At 43.1% G+C, this 19,993-nt stretch overlaps 6 protein-coding genes across 6 annotated transcripts; 5 read left to right on the top strand and 1 right to left on the bottom strand.

Annotated features, from left to right (window-relative positions):
* Positions 1–652: 652 nt before the first annotated feature.
* Positions 653–3,883, top strand: EAE97_005521 (uncharacterized protein; the record flags this gene model as incomplete). Its single annotated transcript, XM_038876033.1, has 2 exons — positions 653–1,114; positions 1,175–3,883. The coding sequence occupies 2 exons, from the start codon at positions 653–655 to the stop codon at positions 3,881–3,883; spliced, it is 3,171 nt and encodes a 1,056-aa protein (XP_038733370.1).
* Positions 3,884–4,731: 848 nt separating this feature from the next.
* Positions 4,732–7,846, top strand: EAE97_005520 (uncharacterized protein; the record flags this gene model as incomplete). The annotated part of the gene is made up of 2 exons (XM_038876032.1): positions 4,732–5,773; positions 5,823–7,846. 2 exons carry the CDS (start codon positions 4,732–4,734, stop codon positions 7,844–7,846), a joined length of 3,066 nt encoding a protein of 1,021 aa, XP_038733369.1.
* A 542-nt stretch (positions 7,847–8,388) lies between these two features.
* EAE97_005519 (uncharacterized protein) lies at positions 8,389–10,828 on the top strand (the record flags this gene model as incomplete). The annotated part of the gene is made up of 3 exons (XM_038876031.1): positions 8,389–8,839; positions 8,936–10,059; positions 10,214–10,828. 3 exons carry the CDS (start codon positions 8,389–8,391, stop codon positions 10,826–10,828), a joined length of 2,190 nt encoding a protein of 729 aa, XP_038733368.1.
* A 1,353-nt stretch (positions 10,829–12,181) lies between these two features.
* On the top strand, positions 12,182–13,195 carry EAE97_005518 (uncharacterized protein; the record flags this gene model as incomplete). The annotated part of the gene is made up of 3 exons (XM_038876030.1): positions 12,182–12,473; positions 12,598–12,748; positions 12,823–13,195. 3 exons carry the CDS (start codon positions 12,182–12,184, stop codon positions 13,193–13,195), a joined length of 816 nt encoding a protein of 271 aa, XP_038733367.1.
* Positions 13,196–13,372: 177 nt separating this feature from the next.
* Positions 13,373–16,648, bottom strand: EAE97_005517 (uncharacterized protein; the record flags this gene model as incomplete). Its single annotated transcript, XM_038876029.1, has 1 exon — positions 13,373–16,648. One exon carries the CDS (start codon positions 16,646–16,648, stop codon positions 13,373–13,375), a length of 3,276 nt encoding a protein of 1,091 aa, XP_038733366.1.
* A 990-nt stretch (positions 16,649–17,638) lies between these two features.
* On the top strand, positions 17,639–19,555 carry EAE97_005516 (uncharacterized protein; the record flags this gene model as incomplete). The annotated part of the gene is made up of 2 exons (XM_038876028.1): positions 17,639–18,948; positions 19,000–19,555. The coding sequence occupies 2 exons, from the start codon at positions 17,639–17,641 to the stop codon at positions 19,553–19,555; spliced, it is 1,866 nt and encodes a 621-aa protein (XP_038733365.1).
* Between the last annotated feature and the right edge of the window lie 438 nt (positions 19,556–19,993).

Raw genomic sequence — 19,993 nt, 5'->3', positions numbered from 1 at the left:
TATTTCCAGAGTTTTGTAATGGAGTATGAAGCAGGCGAGGCCTGTCGGCATGCTTAATTATAGATTGAGATGAAAAAAAGATTCAGGCGCCCAAAGTGAGATGAATTATCATCCAAAATCCCCGGTCTATATATTCCATATAATCCATATACCAAAACTACAATACCAAGAACTCGACAATGTTATCCTGAAGAGTACAAAGAGAAAAACTCGGCAGAGACCCAAAGATATAATATGAAGTGAAAGAATTCCAAGGAGGGGGGTGAACTCGTTTAGATCCCTGCCTAGTGTGAGTTTGAACGCAAATCAGTCAAACCACCGAACGCACATTCAAGATTAAAATGCCCCGCGCATACCTCAAAATCTTCAATCCCACTCGAAATAACATTCATACATTCACGGTATAGTGAATCTCGAAAGTTATTCAATCATCATCTTTTTTGGCACTCTTTCACTAGATTGTCAAATTAACATTCATTGAACAGCTGTCACTGAACCCTTTGAGGCTAGCTGATTTGTTTGGGACCGTCTCGAATTAAATCCTCGATCTAATTAACCTCGATTTTTGATTTCGCCACGTAATTCTTACTATAATAAAGCAACCTTCTCCAAATTTTCGTTCGTGAAATTGACGACAAAATCAAACACCAAGATGGCACCAAAGAAGAAGAACAATAAGAAGCAGAACGATGACTGGGAGGCGGAGCTTGGAGAGACCGTCGAACCTGTCAAGGCAACGGAACCCGATGCCGACGCCGCAGAGGCTGATCCTGAGGAGGAATTTCCTGCAGGAGGTCTCATGGCTATGATGCGCAAGAAGCAAAAGAAAGGCAAAAAGGGAAAGCTAACGGAAGATTTTGTTGAGGGAGAGGACCCACCGGCCGCCGATGAACAACCTCAAGACGATTTCGCCGACAAAGCTCCCGTTGAAGCTTCAATAGACGATGAATTCGCCTTGCCAGAGAAGAAGGGAAAAGGAAAGAATGCGCAAGCTAAGCCTGCAAAGAATGGCGATGCAGGAGATGATGAAGTGGGAGCGGACGGAAAAATGCTCACGAAAGCGCAAAAAGAAAAGTTGAAGAAGGAGAGAGAAAAGCAGAGGAAAAAGGAACAAGTACGTGGATCTCTCGATTCAAGGGTTTTGTGAGAGTTTTGCTAATTGTACAATTTGTAGGCGGCTTTGAAAAAGAAGACTACTCCAGGTGGGAAGGCTGCCGAGCCTGAGAAGGTAGTCGAGGAGGAGAAACCCGTCGAGGCCGCACCAGCTCCCGCTGCAGGTGGGAAAGGCAAAAAGATTCCAGCTGCTCTTGCAAAGCTACAAAAACAACAAGAGGAACTGAGAAAGCGAGAAGCTGAAAGAGCCGCTGCCATTGCAGCCGAGAAGGCTCGAATCGAAGAAGAGGAACGCCGAGAAGCTGAAGAGGAGAAGAAGCGTGAAGAGGCTAGAGCCTTGCGAAAACAAAAGGAGAAGGAGAAGATTGAACAACAGAAGCGAGAGGGTACCTATCTCACCAAGGCTCAGCGAGAAGAGAAATTGCGAAATGAAATGAAACTCAAGCAAATGATCGATGCCGGTGTAAAGGTTGGAGGTGGAGAGGGTGGAGAAAAGAAAAAGGTTGTCTATGGCAACAAAAAGAAGGGCGTAAAGAAGAATCCCGCTGAGATTAAGGCGGATGAAGAGAGAGCCCTTGCCGAGGCCGCTGAACGTGCGAAGAAGGAAGCCGAGAGAATCGCCGCTGAGGCCGCAGCTAAAGCAGAGAAAGAAGCAGCCGAACAAGCCGCCAAGCAAAGTAAAGAGGATAGCGAACTAGAAGATTGGGAGGCAGCTGCTGACGAAGAAGACGAGGATGTTAAAGAAAGCTGGGATGCGGATTCTGAGGAAGAAGGCGAGAAAAAAGCTGCCTCTTCCTTGCCCGTTAGGAAGAAGGAGCGAGAAGATTCCGATTCTGAATCTGATTCAGAAGACGAAGACTCATCCGAAGACGAAGAAGCCACAGCGAGAGAATTGGCTGAACTCAAAAGAAAGAACGAAGCCGCGGAAAGAAAACGAAAGGCACACGAAGCAGCATTGGCTGCTAGATCAAAGGATAACTTGCGATCCCCCATTTGCTGTATCCTTGGACACGTCGATACTGGAAAGACCAAGCTCTTGGACAAGATTCGACAAACTAACGTGCAGGAAGGAGAAGCTGGAGGTATTACGCAACAGATCGGTGCAACTTACTTCCCAGTTGAGGCTATCAGGAAGAAGATTGCAGTAGTGAACAGAGATGAGAGCTTTGATCTCAAGGTTCCTGGTCTCTTGGTAATCGATACACCTGGTCACGAGTCTTTCTCTAATTTACGTTCTCGTGGTTCATCACTTTGTAACATTGCCATTCTTGTCGTCGATATTATGCACGGTCTTGAGCCTCAGACTTTGGAGTCGATGAAACTTCTTCGGGATAGAAAGACACCTTTCATTGTTGCTCTTAACAAAATTGATCGTCTATATGGCTGGAAGAAGGTTGATAACAATGGATTCCAAGAGAGTTTGGCACTTCAAAACAAGGGTGTACAAAACGAATTCGCAAAGCGTCTCGCAGACACAAAGGTTGCTTTTGCCGAACAAGGATTCAACGCCGAAGTTTTCTACGAGAACAAATCTATGGCCAAGAATGTTTCCTTGGTTCCTACGTCAGCTCACACTGGTGAAGGTATCCCAGATATGCTTAAGTTGATTCTTCAACTCACCCAAGAGCGTATGGTCGGTGCTTTGATGTACCTTTCAGAAGTTCAATGTACTGTCCTTGAGGTCAAGGCTATTGAAGGTTTCGGTATGACTATCGATGTCATTCTATCGAACGGTATCCTTCGAGAGGGCGATCGTATTGTCGTATGTGGTGTAGATGGAGCTATTACCACAAATATTCGAGCTCTCTTAACACCAGCTGAGATGAAGGAACTTCGTCTTAAATCTCAATATGTGCACAACAAGGAGGTTAAGGCCGCTCTCGGTGTTAAGATCTCTGCACCCGGTCTCGAAGGCGCTATTGCAGGTTCGAGATTGATGGTTGTTGGCCCTGACGATGACGAGTCGGATGTCGAGGCTGAGGTCGAGTCCGATCTTGGTGCACTCTTTAGTCGAGTTGAGAAATCTGGACGTGGTGTCACCGTTCAAGCATCTACTCTTGGATCTCTAGAAGCTCTTCTAGATTTCTTGAAGGTATCCAAGATTCCTGTTGCCAACGTCGGTATCGGTCCAGTTTTCAGGAGAGATGTAATGAATTGTGGTACTATGCTTGAGAAGCAAAAGGAATACGCGGTCATGTTATGTTTCGATGTTAAGATTGACAAGGAGGCCCAACAATACGCTGATGATCAAGGCATCAAGATCTTTACTGCAGATATTATCTATCATCTTTTTGATTCCTTCACCAAGCATATGCAGGTTATTGCTGAGGCAAAGAAGGAAGCTTCCAAGCTTTTGGCCGTCTTCCCCTGCGTTCTTAAACCAGTAGCTGTCTTCAACAAAACCGGCCCTATTGTTATCGGTGTCGATGTTGTTGAAGGAAATCTCAGGCTGCACACCCCTATAGCCGCTGTCAAACACAACTCGGTCACTGGTAGCAAGGAGATTGTCGGTATTGGAAGAGTCACATCCATTGAACGTGATCACAAGCAACTTGAAAAGTGCAAGAGAGGAGAGCCTTCTGTTGCTATCAAAATCGAAATGGGTAGTTCACAACCGACATATGGCAGACACTTGGAGGAATCTGATACATTGTACTCACTGATCAGCAGAAAGAGTATTGATACTTTGAAGGAGTTTTACAGAGATGAAGTCAAGAAGGATGAGTGGGCACTGATTTTGAAGTTGAAGCCACTTTTCGATATCTCTTGAGTGGATTAATGGTAGATTATGAAAAGGATATTTGTATGTATTATACATGAACCATTTAAACTTTGCCCCTCAATGTACATGCTTTACTTAAAAGTCAAATGATTATACCCCTGTTTTGTTCATTTTGCAAAAGTGATACATCTATAAGATACCATACATGTTTCTTAAAATCGAGGAGTAACGAGGCCGCCAAGTAGAAGCATGATGAGAAGACTAGTGTTTTGGTTTGTGATGAATAGTTGCAATGAACTCTCAGATTTCATATACCTATTCTTCTTGATTTCCTCTGATATTCTGATCTAGATTTGATAATTACCTACGTACATGAAAGTGCTTTGTTAGTTTTGGAAGTCATATCTTTATATGAATTTTGGAAGACACGGTTTAAGTCCGCTTGAATTGAATAGTTTAGCAGTGCAGAGGAGGAGATGAGATATCTATGGTGTGGATATATATGTTGCTCAATATCCGGACATTGGACGACAACCTTCTTGATATGTAATAGATAATTCGATGTCCATAACGAATGAATAAATAAATGAAGATGAACAAATACTCGTTCGAAGCCTTTGAGGACCCTTGAGTGAAGTGATAGAAGACCTCTTCGATATAGAACTTTGGTTATTTGTAGTTGAGAGTACCTGAACTTTTGTATGCTCGGCCGGCCTCTAGAACATGGGGAGCTTCTCGCACCCATATTAAAAAACACTAGCAAGGTATAAATACACTAGCCCTGTCTGAGAACTGATAATCTTACCGCCCTATGGCAGAATTTAATTTTTGGTCAAGTTTTTAGACAGAGCTCTTCAAATTTTACAATTTCTGCAACTATCAGGCTATAATTCGAAATGGGCAGCAAAAGAAAGCGTTCAGCTCAAGATGCTGCAGTTGCAGCTCCTGCTGCCAAAAAGCAACAAAAAACCTCCAAGCCAACGACCAAGAAGCCCGTAGAAACTCCTGCTCCTCTCGATACATCACCATTTGTCAACAACCCAAGAGGGGACGATTTGAAGCGTGAAGTCAATCTTTACGATATGCTCAGTAGTGAGGACGATTCGCAACGACTTGATGCCGCCAATGCGATTGTGTCTGGATTGCTAGGCGGAGATGGAGTCGAAGAATCAACATTACAAAAGCACTTGGAGAGAAGATTGTTTCGGGGACTCGCAAGTGGCAGAAAGGGTGCGCGATTGGGCTTCAGCATTGTACTTTCGGAACTCTTGGCACAACTTTTCGGTTCGGCGAATTTAAGTGCGACAAAATATACTGGATTGACCTTCGATAACGTCTTCGAATTTTTGATCCTCAAAACGAAACCCGAGGGCGATCTTAGCGGACAGGAACAGAAAGATCATGCTCTTGGATTATTGTTTGGACTGCAATGCTTTGTCAGGTCTAAGATACTCTTTTCAATTGATGGCAAATGGGAATTGATTCTGGACAAACTATTGGATCTATCCAGCAAAAAGTCCTGGACTCGGGAGGAATGCGGTTGGGTAATTATGGAAGCTTTGGAGCAGATGAACCAAGAACAGGCGGAATCTACCTTGAAGAAACTGTGCGATGTTGGATTAGGACTCTCACCAGAAGGTGTTGGTATCTGGCTCAGAGCAAGGGACAAGTTTCCAAAAATGAAGTTTCCAAGCAATCCTTGGGGACAGAGTGGTAACCCATTGGAGCACCTCAATTCTCTTGCAAAAGCGCTCAAGGAGAGTTCTTCCAGCGAGGACACTTCGAGTAAAGGACAACAGGCCAAGCAAACTGGGACATGGAATGCGAAGTTACATTTTGTCTGGGACATTGTCTTGAGTCAATATGTTAAAGCAGCTAATAGCAAGGCCAAGAACATTATGTCTGAATTCGACAAATTTTGGAAGGTTACTGTTGATGGTACGTTAATTACATTCTATATCTTGACCCATTGTTGACTGTTATTTAGAAAATTTGTTTTCTGCATCTGCATCAAGAGAGCGTAAATTTTGGGGCTTCTTGGTCTTTCAAAGAATGATCCAAAGCCATATTTCGTGTACAACACTTATCACTAGTATTTTCAGTCACAATCTCGTCCGCTGCCTCATCAATCACGTTCAGGAAAAAGATCGTTTCCTAAACCGGGCCGCCGACAAGTCGCTAAAGGTTCTTACGCACGCTGTGGAAGAGAATCCTGAAGCATTGGTTGTTGTCCTTCAAGGATTGATTGACGGTAATGGTGCCTACAGTTTTGACCGGGTCACAAAGACAAAAACAATAGAAAAATTGCTAAGCATGGTTGATGACACAAACGGTGAAGCCGTTCTCGATATTCTCACCTCTCCTGTTATGGTCGTACCAAGCTCGGAAACCAATGATGCCGAAAAACGTCGACAAATGTTCGGAGACTATGTTTTAACCGCAATTCGACATGTTGATATCACGGAGGCATCACAAAACTCAAGTTGGATCAAAACCGCTGCGTTACCTCAGCTTGCCTCATTAGCATACTCGAATAACTCAGAAGCCAAACCTCCTATTTCTGAAGCAACCCGAATATTGATCAGAAACCGATTGACATCGGCATTTACTCATCTATTATCTAATATGGATGGCTATCATTATCCCTGTGATTTAGTCATTTCCTGCACACCTGATGCAGTTGCTATGGACGGACTCATCACTGGTGCTAAAGATGCTGCATTCACTACATTACAGAAACTCATGAAGAAAGCAAAGAAAGGAGGAAAGGATAAGGCAACTTTCCAAACCCTGTCATTGTTATATGCTTTAGTAATCTTTCAGTTATATAACGGAGATGTTGAAGCCGTGTCCATTCTAGATGAGTTGAAGTTATGTTACGACAACTTGATCAAACACAAATCAACAGAAGATTCGGAAGTTGAACCTTTCGAGGTTCTCGTGGAACTCCTACTATCTTTCCTCTCTAGACCATCCGCTCTTCTCCGAAAAGTCACTCAACATGTCTTTACTGCTTTCATGAGTGAGATGACTGAAGGTGGATTGAAACTCATGACAGACGTGCTGGAAACTAGCGAAAACATGAGAGGACAGCAGGAAATGTTTGATGAGAACCCAGATGATGAAGGCGCGATAGATGTTGACGAAGAAGATGACGAAATGGACTCGGATGTCGAAGTTGTTGACATGAACGGCGAGGAGGGCCACTTGAATGCACATCTTGCAGACGAAGAGGAAGAGAGCGACGAGGAAGACAATGAAGAAGAATCCGAAGACGATGAAGATGAGGGAGATGACGAGGCTAATAAAGAGCTCAACGACGCTCTAGCAAAGATTCTCGGAACCTCAGGATTAGACCAAAATGGCGAAGACGAGGATGGCGATAGCGACTCCGATATGACCGATTCAGGGATGGATGCTCTAACACCGAAACTAGAGGAGGTTCTCGGGAGAATGCAAAAGAAGGGGCCTAGTAAGAAACAAGAACAAAAGGACGCTAAGGAAAATATGGTCAACTTCAAAAGCAGAGTTTTGGATCTTCTCGATATATATGCCAAGAAGCAAGCGTCTGATCCCTTGGCCGTCGAAATTTTACTACCTTTGTTACGGCTGATCCGTACTACCAAAGCCAAACACTTGAGTGACAAGGCATTCTCAATAATTCAAGCTTTCGCAAAGTCCAAATCGAAGGCATCGTCTTCAGAAGCTGAGGTAGAGATTAATGTCAAGGCACAAATCGCCTTGATCAAGGGTATCCACGAAGAAGTACTCAAGGACCAGTCTAAGATCTTCGCCAAAGCTGCCAGTACGGCTAGTCTATCTTTGGCCTCTGGTATATACAGAGCGGATAAGAGTCAATTCGAGAAGATTGGAAAGGTTTACCTGCACACGATGACAAAGTGCGATTTCGAAGGTGTGAAGATTCAGGCTAGTTTTGTAAGTGACTGGGTTAATTGGTGGCAAAGTCATATTGCTCAAGCTGCGGCAGGAGGTGCTGTGAAGGAGGAGTAGAGGTAGAATCGAGGAACCTGGGTGTACATGTAAAGATACCAATGAACCAAAAGTTTTAGAAGTTATGAAACGAGATACAAGGGCTGTCATTTGAGTTTTCAACTGGGGAGTCCTTTTCGGTGAGCATAAATTTTGGGTCCTTTGGGGATTTCCATTCACTTGCACTAATGTCAAGGCTTAGAGAGATACAGTCAAGTAAACGTTTGTTTCTTTAAAATCCTCAAGATGAAGCTGTGATCTCGTCGAAGCGTAAGCGTTATCCTGATAGAAGACAAGGTGTGTCTATAATATTGTGGAGCTTATTAAGCACCAATTAGATATCCGTTGGTTATATCAGAGTCCGGGGTCCACCAGTCCTGGAGAATCCTAGACACTACAAAACTATACACTCAATTTCATATCAGCCCAAACCATCTTCATTCAATAGTGCGCCGCAATAGGACTTTATCGTCTATCTTGATTCATATTATCTATTGACCAACATCTCATCAATTCCCCAAGAACTGAAATATATTCAAGACATCTCGGAGACTTTCGAAAGCATGGCCAGCGACAACCTGGAAATACCTGATCTCTCCGGATCCTGCGAAGGCGATGAAACCAAAACCCTTTGCGAACTATGCAACAGCATAATCTTCCACAACACAGAGGTTGGAAGTGAAATGGAGGATAAGCTAGGGTTAAAGCTATCCGAAGAAGATATACCTACCATGCTGTTGATATTGAACGGAGCACATGGAGGCTGTCGTTTCTGCGCCGTAGTATGGAGAGCATTCAGGGATGAGGGAGTTTATCGGAATTTCTATTCAAACAATAATACTAATGCGATGTCCTTGACTGATATTGCAAAGCGTTTCATCATAAGCTCTTTGTCTCTTGAACTTGAGGATGGCATTTCTGTGGGCTATTACAAGCTGTCCTACAAAACAACCTATGAGAAGACAAAATGGAAGGGTGGTGGCGTTTTGGTGCTAGTTTTAGACACATTAAACGGTAAAGCACTTTTCATAGTGTCCAATCCCCAAGTCACAGCTTCAAGGGTAGATATACATGGAGAGTTTAAGTATATTTGCTGAAGTCTCTATACAGGTTATCAAGACTTCCATAAAGCGTCACAGTCTCTTACAAACGCCAATCATCTTACTGAAGAGAGATGGAGGAACTTCTGTTATTCATCAATAAGAATGTGCCAAGAAACTCACGAATCATGCAATTCCGCGTCAATATCTGAGAAGACTTCCCATTGCTTGCCTACACGTCTCATTGATGTTAAACGCGATCCTCCAAGGTTAGTCTTGTCCTCCAACGTAGAACCTGCAAGTTCATACGCGACTTTAAGTCACTGCTGGGGCAAAGCACGGATCCTTACTTTGACGACGAAGAATTTGGAAGCTTTTCAACAAGGGTTACCCATTTCTCATTTGAGTAAAACTTTTCAAGATACTATCGATGTAGGGAAAAGACTCTTACGAGACTTTAATGTGAGATATCTTTGGATTGACAGTCTTTGCATAATCCAGGATTCCAAACCAGATTGGGAGAATGAAGCACCAAAAATGTCCCAAGTCTATGGCAACGCCTTCTGCTGCATCGCAGCCTCTGCTGCGACCGACGGATCAAAAGGCCTTTTTTCTCCAAGGAACTCTATGGTGGACGATGTACTAAGTATAAGTTTTGATAGAGCAAGATATCCGCGTCTGCCGAGCCCAGTAAGAACAACAATACTTAACAAGGAAAAATGGCTTCAGATCATTGGAGAAGCACCCCTAAACCAGCGCGGTTGGGTTGTACAAGAAAGGGCTCTGACCAAAAGAACATTACAGTTTTTTGATGGGGAATTAATGTGGAAATGTCAACAAATAATGGCATCAGAGTCATTTTCTGTCATATCATCTTGTTTAAAGATATCCGATGATCGTCTTCTATTTCCCCATTCTCTCACTGCAAATTTTGCTTTCCGAAGGTTCTGGGGTCAGCTCTTACGGATGTATAGCAAGACTATTCTTTCGTATCCAGATGATATACTTATGGCAATGGCTGGTGTGGCACGTCAATTTGGGGAATACTTACCGACCGAAAACAAGGTATATCTCGCCGGAATGTGGGCATTCGAGCTTGAGAGGCAATTAGGATGGCTAGCAACCATACCTGGCTCTAGACATGATCTTGATCGTCGAGGATGCCCTAGCTCTAACGTCGCACCATCTTGGAGTGTGAGCGCAATCCATTCCTTGATATCATAGCTCTTGATACTAGTTTCTTTTCTCCTGTTTTATTCTTCGTTTTCTCCTTATAAAAACTTCACAAACATGTCATCCTTTGCAAGTATTTCCATGATAGGCAATTGCTGACGCGCTTATGATCTAGTGGGCCTCATCAACAGGCAGGTCAATCTCGAATGCATGGGATGACGGTCCATATAATGAGGCCTCTACGCGCTGGTATGACTGGACTCCCGCAGAATACAAAAGTCACATGATTTTGGATTTAAATCGGATTCACCCTCCTGAATTTACCATTGTTGATGTCGCAACCACTACTTCCAGCAAAGATCCATTCGGACCCGTCACTTCAGGCTTTCTTCGACTTCGTGGTCAATTGAAGGTTGGGCGTCACTCTTTTACATTGTCTAAACAGAATGCAGCAACCTGGAATAACAACAATGTTCACTACATCCAGGTGCTTGGCAGATCTCATCCGCTATTTTCTCCCATGGTTTTTGATCGTTTGCAGTCTGATGACGATCTGAGAGAGATTAGAGAAGGGATGTTGTTCGTTTTCCCTTTGAATTTCGAGACTAGTCGGAGCTCTCGTGCTCTCATTCTAAAGCCAAGCTGCACTCGAAAAAGTTTGGTGAGGGTGGGCTGTCTATTGAATCTTACAAAAGATATCACCTTTGATTCGGAGGGTGATAAATTGATCGGGGAAGAATTCTATGAGGAATCTCATGGGAATGGAGAATATAATATTCGTATTATATAAAAATCGCCTTGAGAAAAGTTGCTCCTCTTCAAAGGCCATGAAATATTGAAGTCGTGGTGGACTAGCATCAGCTTTCTAGCTACATAAACAGTTGACGAATACCATGAAAGAAGGATGATAGAAGTTCATCTCCTTCTGATGACGGTGTCAATTGGTTGAGGGGTGACGTTCTGTAACTCCATATTCATCATGTGAGTTGAGAAAATCCCTCGAATATGCGAATGGTATCAGACTGAGCTTCAGTATGCTCAGTAATTTAGCCCATATAGGTAACTATGCAGAGCTTTCTTGGAAACATCATCCAGCTCTACATTATGGAGTCTAGGGCCTGGAGAAAGTAGAATCCTCACCCGCCCCCTGAAATCCCTATTCATAGAAGCAACCCCAGTCGTCATCGAGCTATGAGACGAGAGTTATAAAGATTCGCTTCAATACATAAGTAGGTATGAACGAATATCGGTAGTATGGTAATCAATCTTAAAATGCCAGCCATCTGTAGTGTGTATGAAATAAGCAGGACCGAAAAGCCAACTGTTTACGCTTCAATATGAATTACTGTAACGTATGTATAAAATAGGAATAAACAATAGTAATTTTTGAAGTGTTAGGACTCTTATTAGTTATAGCTTATAACTATCTATAATGGTATAGAGATACCGGTATGAGTAGCTCTATCAGAGACAAGTGATGTACTCGTATTATATGCGATGAATTCTCGACTTTTTGGATAACTAAGTGGGAATCGATGATTAAATCTATCTAAATATATTTCTAAATAAATCTTTTCCAACAAGTTTTTCCAATAAGTTTTTTGAATAAGTTTTTTTGATAAGTTTTTCATATAAATCTATTTGAGATTATTTCAATTGTAATAACTGAATTGAAGAGCACCTATATCACGAGATCACTCCTCGATTAGCGAATGACAATAACGGCTTACATAACAACACAACCTCTCAGGCTGTTTCAAACAATCATCATTCCCATACACCACCCATACTCTCAAACACCATTCGTGACATCAACCATATGCGGATAGTAAAACAATGAATTTACACACTTTAGGCCAAATTTCCTGCAAATAATACGCTCAAAAATACCATGATTTATCAGATATATCTCTCTCCCCAATTGTGGTGAATGTGTCTCCATGGAACAATGCATCTAACAAACTAGATCTTCACTACCCAGAAACTAAAGAGCCGGTTTCATATCATTTGCCTATTCTTCTTATTCCCATCTCATCCCATCCCATCCCATCCCTCTTCCACAAACACATGCCAAGAACATTTCCTTCCTTTCCCTCATCCCAATCAATTCTCGAAGGCCGGTCCTTCCCTTCCATTCCCTACCATGACATCCCGAACCTTCTTTTACTTCCAACTTATCATCTCCCTCTACATCACCTCCATCTTCTCATATCCGTTTTTCCCCATCCACTTCAAAAGCAATCCCACCGAAACCCGCGATCTCTCCGCCGTAGCCAGCGAACTCGGCACTCTAGGAAGCGATCTCAAGAATTCCAGCACTTTGAAAACGTTTCTCGGCGATAGAGGAAATGTAATTACGCAGAACGATGTGGTGGACAGTAATGGGAGTTGTGCTACGATGACTGTATTATTTGCGCGTGGAACGGGGGAAGTGGGTATGTTTAGTTTACTTACCTACTGATTTATTAACCATCCTCTCTCTCTCTCTCTCTCTCTCGAAATCAAATAAATGCACGGGAACAGAGGAAGTGAAACTCATATGACTAACTCAACAACTAGGCAATGTGGGAATCTTGACCGGTCCTCCATTCTTCACAGCCCTAGCCGCATACATGAATCAAACAGGAAGCATGTCCATCCAAGGCGTTGATTATTCCGCGAGCGTGTCCGGGTTTGTCGCCGGTGGTGATCCCGCCGGTGCAAAAACTATGTATGTACCCCTTCTCCTCCTCCTCCTCCTCCTCCTCCTTCTCCAAAAAATTACTCATTACTAACACACCCCAGGGCCGATCTAATAAACAATACTTTAACCAGTTGTCCCAATACCCATCTCACTGTATCCGGCTACTCTCAAGGAGCACAACTTGTTCATTTGGCTATGAGTTCGCTTCCCACGACCACCACGTCACGCGTGAAATCCGTCGTGATGTTTGGAGATCCAAAGAATGGTACTGCGTTAGCGGGTATCGATTCGAGTAAAGTGATGACGATTTGTGATCCTAAAGATGATATTTGTAAAGGTGGAGATCTCATATTACCAGCCCACTTGGAATATAGTGCAAATGCTGGGATTGCTGCCATGTTTGCGTTGAGTGGGCTGGCTGATGTGGGCATCACGAGTGCGAGGAAAGTTAACGGAGTTAATGGGATATCTTGACATTTCAAGGTTGTGGAAAGGGAAGAATATGAGAGATAAAATATTGTCTATATATGCTGTTGAAGTCTTGAGACTAACAAAGTTGAGTTTATTTGTATGTAATAATCTATCACAAAATCTATGTCTATGTATCGTACATGAAATACATAAGTGTACAAAAGGTATTATCTATACGCTTCACCCCAAAATTTCTCGTTCTAGAGAATCTCCCGTTCTAACCATTGTTTTGATTGCATTCAGTGTCCTTGAACAATCATGCTCCAGATCATTGAGTAAAAGCCGATTAGCTCTTGACTCTGCCGCCATAGCTTGTATATTAAGAAAGCCTTTGGTAAGGTACAAGAATGTGCGGTATTCTGGACGTAGAGACGTCAATCGCTTTCCCTTCCTCCTGATTTCCAAAGGTAATCTGTTCTTCTCACTTGTTAGAGCTCTCAGCTTCGCCCACCCCTTCCAATGATCCATCAGAACCGTTTCGCATATCTTGAATGCTAGTTTGAAATGTCGAAACTTGGTAAGATGTTGAATGTATTCGTTCCAATTTTGATTGCTTAATTGAAATCCCATATCCGTAATCTCGTTGACAGTCCGTATCATGACGTTAATTTTCCCTTGCCTGACAAGAGCCATCATGTAGAAGTGCAAGGCCTTTGTCAGAGCAAGTCTATGTGCTGCCTTAATTGGCTCCTTGCTCTCCTGTGGATCGACTTTGGTATCCTCCAAAGCGCCCTCTCCAGATGCATGGCCGGCCTCGCCTTCAACCACTTCTGCCTTTTCGGAATCATTGGTACGAGAAAGTGATTTTGAAAGCCGAAGGGACTGGGCTCGTTTTCTGGTATCGGACACGAACTGCTGCCACAAATCTTCCACGGCGTCATAATCCAGCTCTTGAAGCTTTAGTGACATCAAAGCAGTGGTAACATTCCCGGGTTGTGTGTCTCTTCTATCGGCTGGTAGCAGTCTTAAGAAACGTTCATGCATATCCTTGGCAGATGTTATCTCCATGTTTTTGGAAAGCACATATACAATATACCCGAAGAACGTGGTAGGAAAAGCGATATCAAGTGGCTCGTGCTGGATACCTTTCCTGACTTTGTCACTAATGTCGCGGGGATTCATTGTTGATACAACTTGTTCAAAAATCTCCATGGCACCGTGTGGATCCCCCCAGGTAAGCCTAGCTGCGTGAATTGCAGCTCTTAATTCCAAGAATTTTGTACTTGCAGTTTTCATCCTTTTTTGCTCAAGCATTCGATCTTGGATTACAAAAACTTCCTTGTAGCGTTTGGCAGCAAGATAACCCCCCATCACAATCGCATAATGAAGACTAGTGGCAGGTATACCAGCTTCCGGCATAACTTCTGCTAAAATTTGCCAGGCACGTTCGGGTTGTTTTACCATAGCCAGCGCTTGCATGAGAGCAGCATAAGTATCACCATCATGCTCTATATTAAGCTTAGACATTCTTTGAAGGATTCGATTGACGTTGACGAGGTCATAACGCAACGCCCAAGCAACAAGCAAAGAATTCCACATGCGGGTTCGTGAATCTGAGAACTTTAAATTCACGGCCTCTTCGCATATGGTTTCAGCTTCTTCCAATCGATCACCTGCCAAATAGGCAGTCACGAGAGTGCTAACCATAGCTGCACTCTTCTCGACTCCATAAGTAGCAGACACTCGATAAAGCTCAATGGTGTTTTCAAGATCACCACGTGAGGCACACATCCCCATCAGTGTTCCAAATGTATAGTCGTCAGGTTGAAGTTTCCGTTTTGTGACGGTAGATTCAAAAGTCTCCAGGGCATCATCAACTTGACCAACCTGTGCGTAAGCACTGATGAGAATGTTGCAACATGTTATGGTCGGCTTAAGACGATATTTCTTTCGGATACTTTTGAACACCTCGAGGACGATCTTGGGCTCTCCTCGCCTTGCGTGAACATGTAAGAGAGGAGCCATATCGTCGGCCGATGCCAGAGGATTAGGAGATGTTGCAGATTCACTTTCTAATCGCATATACTTTTCTGCAAATTGTTCAAACAAGGCATGAACGGTGTCAGCATCTCCGTGACGTGCAAATTCATCCATGCATCTCCTGAGCGACGCGCGATCCAAAGTCTGATTGAAGCGAAATATATCCGCAAACACTTCTTGGACCCCAATCAAATCATGATTTTTGAAGAATATTTGCAGTACGGATTGTAACATGGATCTTGGAAGTAAGAGATTCTTGATTGGGCTTACTCGGGCCTGTCTGTACAGAACGATTGCTGCTTTTGGTTGACCAAGAGAAAGTAGCATATTTGTTGCCTTTGTATAAAGAGGAACAGACTCAGTTTCCCAGTCCTGAATGTGTCTTAGAAGGGGCCAAAATGTAGCATATGAAAAGTGTTTGGCACTTAGTAGAGCTGACGTGATCACTGCCGTGGCAAATTTCGTGAGGGCTTCAGATGGTAGTGTTTCAACTTCTGAGGGAAGGCGGAGTGACTTGTTGACATACTTTGCTAGAAGTAAAGCTTTATTTGGAAGATCTTCTATGTGATGTAAACTTTTAAACATATCATAACGTGGACCGGTAAGATTCTCGTGCAGCTGCACTTCTGTCCAGAGAGTGAAGGCTTGCGACCACAAATTATTCGTCATGAGATGCAACATAATATCTGATCCTCCAGCCGTTGTGTTGAACTTTTCGAGGGAGTAGTGGTAAAGTTCATTCGCCCTCGAGAAATTCTGCAGTCTCAAATAAGTACGAATCACAATCTCGTATATCTCTGGCTTTTCTCGACGTTCATCAGATCGCTCGAATAATGAAGTGGCCCTCTCCGCATCTACTATCCGATTTGAAGCCGCCATGTATTCTAAGACTTGAATTCGAATTCGTTCCTCGGCCCAGCTCCCAAATTCCAGGCGCCGATATTTTCGCCATACCTCTTCGTATCGGGATGATGTTGTTATTCCTAGAACAGTTGCAATTGTGGCTGCATCGTCAGGCGCCTCATGTATAATAGGACGCTTCTTAATCTCGGTGGATTCTTTCGTCTCTGCATCTACCGGAACCAATGCTAACGAAGGTTTCTTGGCAGAAGATGAGTAAAGTCGATAGCCATGACTTCTCAAACCCAATCTGGTCCTCTTTCCATCTTGTCTATCAGCTCCCAACCCTGGATATTGCCGTAGGAATTTGAGTGTACCGGCTGGATAGAGAAAGTCCAAGAAGATGCCAGGATTTTCGCTCACAGTTCCATCGTTGGGTGATCGTGAGTTCGAGCCCTCGATAGGATCAGGTCCTTGTAACATGAGCTGCCATAATGGCGAGAGCTCAAGCTCAATTGCACCGTGAGTCCAGAATCCCGAATGAAGTGCGCGACGACTTTTGGCTAAGTGTTTTGGTCCTGGTAGAAGGCGCCGCAGACTGCCTGTTTCAAGACATCCCGCCGTGCGCTCGAGCATGCCCTACCGAAAGAGACAAGAATCGTGTACGAATATGTAGAAGAGAGGTTTAATCGTCACCGGTGTGCGGCTCTAACGTGAAAATCAAAATCTAACTCGATATCAGCCGATTTTGTAAGTGAAAAAGATCACACACAAGCTCTGTACTCACCGTAGAACATGCTTTGCACAGTCAAAATGAGACTGAAATTGAGATGATAGGGTGAAGATATTGGGAAATTGTCAATCTGTCAATCTATGGTCGTTTCAGTGAGATATCAACTCTAATAAAGGTAAAAGAGGCAAAAACTTCACATATCAACGTAGGCAATAAATTTAGCTGCGTCGGATCATTATTTATTTTTGCTCCGATTGCTTAAGTAAGCCAGCAGTATTTGTATGGAGGGGTGGTCTCGGTAGTATTCTCCGTCAGCCAAAATTATAGTGATGATATCACCATTTCATTGTTTCAGACGGTATTTGGTAATAATGAAAGCCTTCAAATTTCAAAATGGATCAATTTGAAGACCTTACTTGGGACAGAAAGAGGGAAAGATATGAGTTCTAGGTAGTTCGTTCCTTCCCAACATTTCTTTCATCTGTCTATCTCAAGGAAATGATATGTATATATTCGACTCGACGTATTCAGTCTCTATTAAAAGACGTTGAGACATCACCGGGGGGCACATTGAAAAGCGTGTAGATGAGCACAAAACGGGATATGGGTAACTATGAGCTTCTAGACATCAAATACCTATCAAGATATCAATAGCAACGATCAAACTTACATAGAGATATTGAACGCAGTCAACTATTACATTTGTATTAAGAGATCGAAAGCAATTGATTGAATTGATTCATGACAGTCGATACCAGTGCTTCGCTGACCGCTTTCCTTGTACTAAAATTATTCTGCCAGGATTTAATTTCGAGCTACAACTGATCTGTACCTCTTCTACAACCCCACAATCCCGCAATCCGCCCAACTATCCTCTCAACACCCTTTGAACGATGGATATCACAAAATTTATTGTCGAAAGACGACTCAAGATTCAAATTGATTCATCCTACAAACATTATCAACCTGAAATCACAAGACAGATTCAGACGCTGAGAAAAAAACTTGACATTGCGACAAAACGCCGCTCAAAGTACTCCAGCAAAGCTATCACTGTGGAAGACATCAGTCGCAATCATGAATTTGTTCACTATCACTTACTCCTGGCCGAACGATGTTACGCAAACGCAATGATGATGAAAGAAACGCACATGGTCGGCAAAAAGGGCTTAACCGGTCCAACCCGATCGCACATCGATTCTCGCCTTCACAAAGGCGTCAAGTATGCCAGACATCTTTGTCGATTACTGTCCGATAAATCGACTACCAATGCGAACGATGCCGATATATTGGAAGCTAGAGCATACGCTGCTTCTCTCGCCGGAGCGAGGTATTTCGAGAAGGAAAGTTGGGAGTCTTGTGTGAAGAGCTACACAGAAGTTTGGATCATATACACTGCACTTTCTAAGGTCACCAAAGCGGATATCTTCAAGGATCTTTTGACCGACCCCGTTGATCCCAGTATACGATACGCGGCTTATAAGATGGGATTGCCTCGAACATTAGCTATATCTACCATTGTCCGCACGAATTTCCCTTCAGAGGATCGAGAGTTGACAAGACAGTTGGGAAACTTAGACCCCGATTCTCTGAAAGACGAAGCGACAATGTCAGAAGTTGAAAATCTGGAATCAGATGTGGCAATCAAAACTATTGTTTGGCGATCTCGGACAGTAGTTCTGGAAGATGCAGCAATAGCTACTGCCCTTGGATCGGTCAAGGCAGCTACCCTGAAGCTATCCAACGCTCTTTCCTCATCCAGTCGTAAGGATACGGGCTTGGCTTATGATGATGTTCTAATGGCTAGTCAAGAGGCCGTAGACGCTACAAAACATGCTATTGACGAGCTAGCTTCAGAGGGTGTTGAACAAAGTGATAAGCGCATGCAAAGTTTGTTCGTTACGCGGACTAGAAATATCTATGAAATGATCAGTTGGCGAGTCGGACGAAATAGAGCGATGTTAGGGAAAGGAGACGGATTAGATGTTGACCCACCTCGACAGCTATACAGGAAGAAGGGTAGTGGGATGGTTCCAAGGGAAGCGGGCACTTCGCAAAAGGTGGCACCCATGCGAGCGAATGTTGTTCTTTATGATGGAATTTTGAAAGATATCGAGTCTATTCGCGAACTCCACGGTGTTACATCAGACTCAGAACTAATGGAAGAACTGGATGCGAAATATAGCTACTTCCAAGCTCTTAAGTAAGTTCTAATAGCTTTGAATTACCATTCATACAACTGACTCTAAAATAGATGCCTGATGCTAGCTCGCGCACATGCAATCGTACCCAATTCTGAGAATCTGCGAAATTCATTAGCTCTCTTGAATCGCGCAGCAGAAAAGTGCACAGCTGCTCACTCTAAGCTCTCGTCTTCAATGGACACAAGTACTGCAGATAGTCCACCTAATCTAACTGTCACTTCCTCTCAACCCGAAAACCTACTCGCTTATCTCCACTGCGAACTTCAACGCTACCGGGCTTTGGTCGAGATATACGATCTCACCTCCGCTACTCCTCAACCAGCCAATGAAAACGTACGACAAGCTCCTCTCGTTGAACGTCTCCATGTGTACCCAGCCGACGGGATTGTTGACCTCAATAATCTCGTAAACTATCCTCCAAGAATGGAAGTTGTACCCGTCAAACCACTATTCTTCGATTCGGCGTGGAACTATATTGACTATCCCGGGAGAACAACTGAGAAAGCTGCAGAAAAGGCTGCTGTAGAGGAAGTGGAGACAGAGCCGGAGGAACCACAGGAGCAGCATCAACAGCAGAAAAAGGGATGGTTTGGTTTCGGTAGATAGATACAGGAATTAGATTAATGAATGTTGCTAACGCGGGGTTCGCTAGTAAGATTTGCAAAATAGTGCGTTCACAATAATTAGCGGAAGCTAAATAGTTACAAGAGCTAGCTAAGTAGCTTTAAAAATATATAAAACTTTCAAATCTTGATATGTTCTCTTACTTGGATCACCAGTGGGTGTTTGAATTAATGGGATATTGTGAAAATGGACTTGTAAATATTTGTGTTATTGATTGGTGTTTCTCGGGTATGATCTTGATCATTTATTGAAAGTTGAATAATGAAAAGATACATTTTGATATTAGCGTAATAAACAATGAATTTATTAGCATGTATAGTTATACATATTGTAAAAATAATTTGAATGTTTATTAAAAGTTGAACAATTAAAAGATAGATTCTGCTATCGGATTATTAGAGTATGATTCTTTTGATATAT

The sequence above is a fragment of the Botrytis byssoidea genome (genome assembly GCF_014898295.1).
Source record: "Botrytis byssoidea strain MUCL 94 chromosome Unknown BBYS_009, whole genome shotgun sequence".
NCBI classification, from domain to species: Eukaryota; Fungi; Ascomycota; class Leotiomycetes; order Helotiales; family Sclerotiniaceae; genus Botrytis; species Botrytis byssoidea.
The sequence above is the reverse complement of the archived record's forward strand: the minus strand, read 5'-3'. Positions and strand labels throughout refer to the sequence as shown.